The sequence below is a fragment of the Pieris napi genome, chromosome 14 (assembly GCF_905475465.1).
Source record: "Pieris napi chromosome 14, ilPieNapi1.2, whole genome shotgun sequence".
NCBI classification, from domain to species: Eukaryota; Metazoa; Arthropoda; class Insecta; order Lepidoptera; family Pieridae; genus Pieris; species Pieris napi.
In genome coordinates this window covers 10,079,390-10,088,571 of record NC_062247.1, presented here as the reverse complement: position 1 = coordinate 10,088,571, position 9,182 = coordinate 10,079,390, and the positions used below count along the sequence as shown (strand labels likewise).

The following is a 9,182-nucleotide window of genomic DNA, read 5'->3' as shown; positions in this document are numbered from 1 at the left end:
TTAAAAGTTATAAGTACTTCTTTGGCGTAACAAGATTAAAATGTTTTCAAACATTTTATCTTTCGCCTTATTCTACGTTTCTAACGGGTGCATTTTTAACGGGTGTCAGACTGAGCAAAATTTCTGAATCAATCACAACCAAACAACTTTAACCTCATGTATTGTTCATGCATTTTTTACTCCCTGTATTTATTTATTTATTTTTAGGTTTAGGTTATTAGGTATGCAATGCGGCCTTATCGCTAACAAGCGATCTTTTCCAGGCAACCCTAGTAAGGAAAAAACTAAAAAGAAATATTAAGTGTAAAAAATATTTATTTGCGAAACACATTTATACCTATTTAATTGATATCAGTTCTAACGTTTCTTTATTTGAACTCACCAAAACATGATTTAAATATTTTCAACTAATAATTCACGCTGTACCAATATATTTTTATGTAACTTTTATTATTTAGTGTGTTCCAAAATATAATGATGCGGACATTAAACCTACTTGTAATATACAAGCTAATCGTATTTATTTTTTTCAAGGACGGATTTGACAGGTTAATACATTTTGATAAAAGACTCAATCTGAATTTATGACCCAATACGCAGGCTGGGCACATTAATTTTTACAGTCCGTAAATGCCAAATTGGTTCGTAACGCAATTTAAAAACATTCCCTCTCAACAAATTTGTAAAACGTATTGTTTGTTATAAACATTTTCAGTTCCCTTTTACAGTATTTTTCTAGCTATGTTATATTCAGAGAGGATAATGCACGATCCTAAACTCCTATCGATTATTTTCCGGTGATAATTATGGCGGTAATAATGACTGCAAAAATAATCTCATTTCATCGTAGAATTTATGTTAGTCCTAGAAACTACATTTTTTTATTATAACCACGAATAATCGAATTCGGTGATTGCCGAATAGATTAAAATAATTAAAATTACAATAAATATTAGAAAGGAAAAGACTATCTAGTGTCTCAACCATCGGTCAACAACAATACTGGCGATGATTTGTTTTCCTGGACCATGTAACGTTTTACATTTTATATTTAATTGAGAACCTAAAAATTCAACTGACTGATCAGTCATAATAATCAGATAAGTCATAATAATTATTTACTTAAAGATACTAGTGCAAATTAAAATATGTATTAAAGGGAGTAAGACAAACAATTACGTTGTCTCTACCTATATGCATAATATATTATTGTTTGTCACCTATACTTGATAGCAGAGAAATTGTATGATAAGAAATATTTATTCGATAACGTTGAAAGCCCTACATTGTTGTAGTATTTATTTCGACTGTAATTACTCTAAATTATGGTATCAGAAATGATTTACACTTAACTTATTAATACGGCGAACTCCCTAAACATAGATAATATGTCAAAGTAGCGTAATAAACACGAACCACAGCGTTAATTGTATAATATAGTCTTTGGTTTCTATCACAGATTAGAAAGCAGAAAGTCAGGGCGCGATTATAAATGCCATGAATGATGAAATCCTGCATGTCAAATGTCAATGTAAAAATGTAAATACAACATAAAAGTTGTAGTTAATTAATACCAAATATTTATATTTACTGTGCAACCGGAAGCAATAAGTATATTGTACGTCCATATTTATACTTAACATCCATTTACATTTCGGAAAATATAAAAAATAGCAAGATGAGTATGAGGCCAGATGATCACCGAAGGAAGTGGGACAAAGATGAATTCGAAAAAATCGCTGCCGAACGGTTACAAGCAGAATTAGAGGAAGAAGAGCAGTCAAAGAAAAAAGGTATAAACCCAAATACATTTTGTTAACCTCTTCAACTACCTTCAACTACCGAAAACCCACCACTTACCGCAAATCCTAAATCTGTGATTATTAACCTTACCTATGCGAATAATTAGCTCTAAGTTTGCTATAAGTCAGTAGAATATTTTTTAAAAATCATGACACTAGTATTGTTATTCATAATTCTGCTTATGAGGTATCTATCAGTATTCCAAAAAAATAATATACATTTTTTACCATTTCAGCGCCACCTGTTAAGAGAGAGCTTTTGAAGCAACGGGAGTACAAAGTAGACTTAGATTCTAAACTAGGAAAAAGTGTAGTAATTACAAAGAATACACCAACTGCACAATCTGGTGGTTATTACTGTAATGTCTGTGATTGTGTTGTTAAGGACTCAATCAACTTTCTTGATCACATCAATGGCAAGAAACATCAAAGAAATCTTGGAATGTCAATGAAGATTGAACGGAGCTCACTAGATCAGGTGATTAATATTTGCTATTTGAATGTAAAAACTTGAATAATAAACCTTTTTTTATAATTTATCGCAAAGGCATGACATTAGATGACAAAAATATCATTTGCTACACCCATAGTAGTTTTTTGGTATAAATCTTTGTCATTGATTGCTTAGCTCATAACTCTAGTTTTTGTCTGTAAATCATTCTCAGGTTCTAATCTCTAAAGGGCTAAAACATAATATACAGTGTAAACTCTATATAACAACTCTAAGGGTTACAAAGAGTTGTCATTAAATGTAATGAAGAAAAATCTGTATTAGAAAAAGTTTATTTCAGACTAGTGAGAGTTATTACATAAAAAGCAATTCTTATTTGAACGCTATTGCATATAGTCTATTATTTTTGTCTGACGTCTTTTGCTGCACTAGTAATTATGTTGTATTTTTTTACTTATTTTATGATATTGAGGCATTTTTGACATGTCAGCAATCCCAATTTGTAACAAATAGATCGGATTCTTCTTATAAAGTTTGGTACATATGATGCAGATAGTTGAGTTTATTACGGGCTAGGACAATATAGCGACATAAGAACGTAAACAGCTCCAGAGTTTACTTTGTATTATTTAATTGTCGTTATTGAGCTTGGGTGTAATGCTATATAGAATGTTATCATTGTATGGAAGACAAGCTAAACCAACCAAAGACGAGGGTTTTTGTCGTCAAATCGAAGGACATTACATGGAGTTTACACTGTAATATAATTCCATTGCATTTTTTCACTTTAGTAATATTACTAGTATTTTGCAGCAATAAATTATATTAGCAATGCTTAAATACAGATCCTGTGCATGATTTGCGTGTCTAATATAGTTACCTACTAGGGAGAGTGCATGTAAACCTCTACTATAATAGCTTGCCTTGGTATAAAAACTATAAAGGGAGCGCTCAAGTATTACTTAACGAATTTTGGGAGGGGGAGGGGGGTCCTTTTGTAAAACGTTACGATGCGGCGCGGGGATTGAATTACGCGTTATTGTTAATATTATTTTCTACTTACACCACATAATAGTAACTAAAGAGTCACTAGGTGGTCACGAAACGTTTTACTAGACTTGGGAACAGTACTATACTTGGGTACTGAAAAACCTTACGGCGAGTTACAGGGGGGGGGTCAATAATCTTCAAAAATTGCGTTACGTAATACTTGAACGCTCCCAAAGATAAATTTATTACTTACAGGTAAAATCGCGGTTTGCACTCAATAAGCGTAAATTAGAAGAAAAAAAGAAAGAATATGAACTGGACACTCGGCTAAAAGAAGCAGCAGAGGAGGAAGCAAGGCTGAAAGAGTTAAGGCGGGAACGCCGTCGTGATAAGAAACGCAAGGTACAAGACGATGACGATAATGACGACGGTCCCGCCCAATCTGAGCTTGCACAGATTATGGGATTCTCAGGATTTGGCGCATCAAAAAAGTAGTTAATAGTTAGATTTATACTAATAAAGTTATTTTACATACATAGCATGGTTTAATTTTGGCACCTGATTGTATACATGAATATGATAAGAATAGACCTCTTAGGACATCATCACAGGCAGGTAAAGGTATCTTTGTGTAGATCTATTGCATTAGAAATGTCTGTACACATAAAATAGGGTAAATAAAGTAAATTTTTCCATTTACGGTGGAGCCGTGAATGGAAAAATTACCGTTCTTTACGATTTCTATGTAGTAACCCAAGTAATATTAAGGAGGCGCATGGCTTTGGCTGATACTCATGAATACTGATAATCATGAATCATGTTGTAGGTAAATGATTTTGTCTCAGTTCCCACTCAGATTCGACAAATTTATCGAACATAAAGTTAATATTTTTATATATAATTTGCACCTGTAATAACATCGTCATATTGATTATAAAAATGAGTCATTTTCATACAAATTCAACTTTCTACATACACTACATCCCTCTTTCATTTCGCAGTATTTGATTAAGGGTTAAGGCATCTTGACTAAACCCCCAGGAATATAATGAAGTATATACAGTAAATTACATTCCTCCTGGACTGGGGGTTGGAATATGACACATTACCACATGGACACATTACCAATGTGTCAATAATAGTAATTTAGTAAATAAATTGTTAATTTGATAGTAGTGGCTACATACGATGATTAAGCTAGGTGCTATTGTGCTGAAGCTGTCGTGTGTAACAAAGGTCACACAAACTCTATTTTAATATCCATTATGCAGCTTCACAGAATTTTAACCCTTCACTGCCCGCATCCGCATTTTAATTACCTATCGATTTATTTACACACCGTTAAATAGAAGACACAAATACAATAGTTTTTATCATGTACTGTCAAAAACATCATACTTTATTGTATATAGGACTTTTTAAGCATGCATCACTTCTTCCTCGACGGTAATTTCTTATCTGCAGTGCGCCCGCCAAATTGAGCAAAAAGCGCCACGGCGTGGCGGAACCCTCCTTTTCTCGAAGCATTTCAGGACATTTTATACTCTCACGTTTCGTATAAAAAGTGAGAGTCTGAATATTCAGTTACCAAGCATGCGTTATAGAAACACGGTATATTTCAAATTCCAGAGAATTATACCTAACTAGTCAAAGTTTCATAATTTTGTCACTCATGACTCACTAACTGACCGATCATCAAAACTATAAGGCACTTCTAGCAAAGTCTATAATATATTGCAATTTCGGTCCGGTTTTCGTTTGGCAATCGTTCTAAACAATATATTATATTTTATTTGTAAGATACATTGTGTTTTTCATGCGATAGCCAAGTCACTGCCGTTTTTAAAAACATAAAAGATCGTTAATATTGATATGGTCTCTATAAGATGACTGAGTTAGGTAATTACGTAATAACTTAAGACAGAATGTCCCGTAGGTAAAATAAAAAATAATCAGTGGTGCTACAACCCTTATTGGTTTGGGCCTCAGATTTCTGTATCTGTTTAATGATCATTTGGCAATCTAATAGACAAGTACGTGATCAGCCTCCTGAGTCTGACACATGCCGTCGACTTTTTGGGTTTAAGACCAGCCGGTTTCCTCACGATGTTTTCCTTCACCGTTCGAGCGAATGTTAATGCGCACATAGAAAGAAAGTCCATTGATGCAGTCGGGACTCGAACCTACGACCTCAGAGATGAGTCGCACGCTGAAGCCACTAGGCCAACCGACTTGGTATTACAGGGATCTCACAACTTTTACGTTAGAAATTTATTATTATTTTTAAGTCAAATAGCTACATCTAGTGTTACCGGATGTGTACATCGTCTAGTGTTTACCGGAATTGGATCCCAAGCCGGCCATATTTCGATTTAAAGGAGGCATACACGATATGCGGTATATCGTTTGGATGAACAGAATTAACTTTTTACATTGAAGACATAATCTTGTCATCACAATGGCTAACTGCAATTACCAACATGATTTCCGCTAGCCACCACGCCTTCCTATAAAACGCAAGTTCAATGCCAAATGGACTTCTATCGTATAGCCGAGGTGATAACATCCACAATGTTGCACAGAACTGTTATTTTCGGACTCGTTCTTTGCTTTTCGATGTGTATAGCGTTTCAGGTAGGTTTTTCTTTTTCTTATTTAACAAGCATCCCCAAGATATTTTAACTGCATTATGAACACTTATGAATTTAAAAAAATTTAAATGATTCTTTGGCCTTGAAAGTCAAGTACATTTACTACTTCTTAAATCAAGAATTGGCAATAAACTTGCCACTTTTGATAGGTGTGGTCTAGTCGAGGATAAGTTTACACATTAATAACAAATCTTAAAAAAACGACTTTCTTAGCAAACCAATTTATTTATCGTAACGACGGTTCTGTCTCTGGGAGTCGAACCTGGACCATAAAAAATAAATAGTTATGACATATCATATAGTTTTACACGTTTATTGTAAATTAAATATGGAATCAAAATTTTCAATGATATATTACTGTCCTCATAAAAAACAGGCTCCGAGGATGAAGAATTTATACTATTTATAATTTTATATGTTTTCAGATATCAGCTTATGAATCTTCTAGTAAGTAATCATTTTTATTAGCTATGTATCATAATAGGTATATAGATTCGCTCATTCTAGTGAGCTTCCATCCGGCCCTGCAGGCGGTCCTGGGGCCTTAGTCAAGATGCCTTAACAGTAGTGTATGTAGAACGTCAAAAACTAATTTTGTATGAAAACTTTTCGACACGAACTGTCATTTCCATACAAATTAAGTTTTCGACTTTCTACATACACTACTGTTAAGGCATCTTGACTAAGGCCCCTGTCCCTCTCATCACAGCCCAAGCAAAGGTCCGAGTCTCGCATAAGATGCCTTGCCCTAGTCGTGGGAAAATCGTTCATTACAGACTAACAAGCTTAACAGTCCAATGCCGAGCTGTGTGTAGTCCCCTCAGACCTAAAGCGAATTCCATTAAAAAATATCCAACAAAAATGTCGTAATAGGTAGAACCTAATAATTTCTCAACTTAGTTCATCATTAATAAAACCTAGATAAAAAGCTTTTTAAGTAACAACTAACAATTGTTTTCCAAGCAATTTTCATACAAAACACCCATTTATTATCCAATTAGATATCATGTTAACTATTTCCGTAGCTTACGACATGGGCTTCGCGAATTCTGAGTATCTTTGCTATATTATGTGTCTTATATATGTCACCGTAAAATTGTAAAAAACCGTTAGATTGTAATCTATCTCGCGAAATTGTAAACTGTCGAAAGATTGTGAACCTCAACGAACTGCTTACAAATTAACGTATTATTATTCGGTAGTTATATGAAATTGTTGGGAAGTAAAATTAATCTGTAATTGACCAAAGAAGTTTGAATGATAACTAAGTTAGTGTAGTTAACTACACTAACTTAGTTATAACACTGAAGTGTTATCTACCGAATACCGATAACCGATAACCGATAGATTACAATCTAACGGTTTTTACAATTTTACGGTGACGTATACAAGGAGATAAAAAAATATATTCTAGTTAACTAAACCGCTACACGTTTCTAGATAGATATTCTAAGATATAGTTTTCAGGTTCAGCTTCTTAAAAATTAGATTAAACAGATCTACATTACAGTCTTAAAGTTCAATAAATACTTTTACAAAATTGTAGGTGGTGCTGATGAAAATAAAAGTTGGATCAGGCATAGAAGGGAAATAGAAGATTTGAGTGAAGAATTCCCTCCACCTGTTAAAGCACAAGAAGAACCTGGCTTCTGGGAAAGAGTTATGAATGTAGCAATAAGAATATTTAATAAGTTTATTGAATGGTTAAACACATAATAAATGTTTCGATTGCTTTAAATAATAATACTTGATTGATATTTAATTGTGTATTTGTGCAATATGGCCTGTTTTTACAATTAAAACAAAATTGGTTTCCAAAAAATTTATATAATAATGTATGAAATTGTGTACTTATATTATTTTTTACCACACTGAAGATCATTTATAGATATATTCAAAGGATTATATGCTTTGTGACTAATTATATGTCTTATGTTTGCAAGGTCACTGTCATCACTTGCCTTTAGAACCACTATATCATCTATAGATTCAGTCAAATTCATATCCTTAATCACATCCTTGACAAAACCAGTTGTTTTAAATGCTTTGCTAAAAATGGCTGTATCAATTAAACATTTCTCTATCAAAGTATTTACTTTTTGGTCATCAGACAATACTCTCCCATCTAAAGCATTTGCCAATGCTTGGTATACCGCTCCAAAATTATACTGCTCTGTGCAAGTTTTTGGAGACCTTTCTTCAAACTCAGCCACCAACCTAAGAGCAGTTGATATGTCCGTTCTTAATTCTTCATAACCCTTATTATCCATTAGAGCTGAAGCCCAATGCCCTAAGGGTGTAGTAGAAGTATTTAACTTCCGCTTCTCTCTTTTTTTTTTGACGTTAGGATTTTGAAAAGCTTTGGATCTGTAATATTCTATAGCTCCAGATATTTCTTCATAACTTTTGCTAAACATAAAACCTTGTATCTTTTCAATGTCCTGAGAACCGAATTCTCTCATAGCGCGCAATAAGTTAAATTTCTCCTCCTTTGACCATCCTTCAATTGGCGTAGCTGTTGATTCAGTCATTGTTGTTGTTTTCAAAAACTTGTCGATTTGAAATGTGATGAAACTTAGATTGTAAATTGTAATTAATATAGGTAGACTTCTAATATGGTTATATATTTTTTAAATAGTATATCGCACTTTAATATAAAGAAACACGTTTTATTTATTATTGGTATAGCAATAACTAAAAAGCTAAATATGGGATTCAGGCTCAGCCAGCAGCCTACAAATTTATTTTGACTTTTGAAATATAAATTATGCATTTGACAGTCAGATTTGACCATGACATTGTTGATACAACGTAGATTATAAAACTTTCGACTCGACAAAATATGACGGTCGGTATTTGCCGTTAATTACTATAATCATCAATTATGTGAACTTTCATAAAATTTAACTTAGTGCCGAAGGAAGTCAAAATAGAAGTCTTTTTTGATTCAAGATTAAAAATTTACTTGCCGACTTGTTGCAACTTCAGTCCTTAAAAAATCACTGATCTATAGGATTATCGACAGTCACAATAGCGAGCCTACATTACCAATATGAGCGTTATATTATCGTTTATTACTTTAAGGCATTACTGACAGGATTTATGGCTAAAACCGTTGGTCTTGAAGTGGCTTAGATAATAGCCCTGTTCTCATTTATATTTATCCAAAATTTACTTAACTCGATTTCATTTGGCAACAAACACATTTTCTATTTATAAGGCACTCAACTAAAAAGGGATCTAAGTGGAACCTGTATACATCTGAATTAAAATTTCAGAAGACTTAAT

At 33.2% G+C, this 9,182-nt stretch overlaps 3 protein-coding genes across 3 annotated transcripts; 2 read left to right on the top strand and 1 right to left on the bottom strand.

Moving 5' to 3' along the window:
* Window positions 1-1,511: 1,511 nt before the first annotated feature.
* On the top strand, window positions 1,512-3,779 carry LOC125056172 (zinc finger matrin-type protein 2). The gene is made up of 3 exons (XM_047659144.1): window positions 1,512-1,793; window positions 2,039-2,280; window positions 3,499-3,779. The coding sequence occupies exons 1-3, from the start codon at window positions 1,679-1,681 to the stop codon at window positions 3,736-3,738; spliced, it is 597 nt and encodes a 198-aa protein (XP_047515100.1). The 5' UTR covers window positions 1,512-1,678; the 3' UTR covers window positions 3,739-3,779.
* Window positions 3,780-5,667: 1,888 nt separating this feature from the next.
* On the top strand, window positions 5,668-7,816 carry LOC125056132. The gene is made up of 3 exons (XM_047659089.1): window positions 5,668-5,877; window positions 6,320-6,341; window positions 7,441-7,816. Exons 1-3 carry the CDS (start codon window positions 5,776-5,778, stop codon window positions 7,608-7,610), a joined length of 294 nt encoding a protein of 97 aa, XP_047515045.1. The 5' UTR covers window positions 5,668-5,775; the 3' UTR covers window positions 7,611-7,816.
* On the bottom strand, window positions 7,646-8,622 carry LOC125056130. The gene has a single exon (XM_047659088.1). The coding sequence runs from the start codon at window positions 8,423-8,425 to the stop codon at window positions 7,751-7,753; it is 675 nt and encodes a 224-aa protein (XP_047515044.1). The 5' UTR covers window positions 8,426-8,622; the 3' UTR covers window positions 7,646-7,750.
* Between the last annotated feature and the right edge of the window lie 560 nt (window positions 8,623-9,182).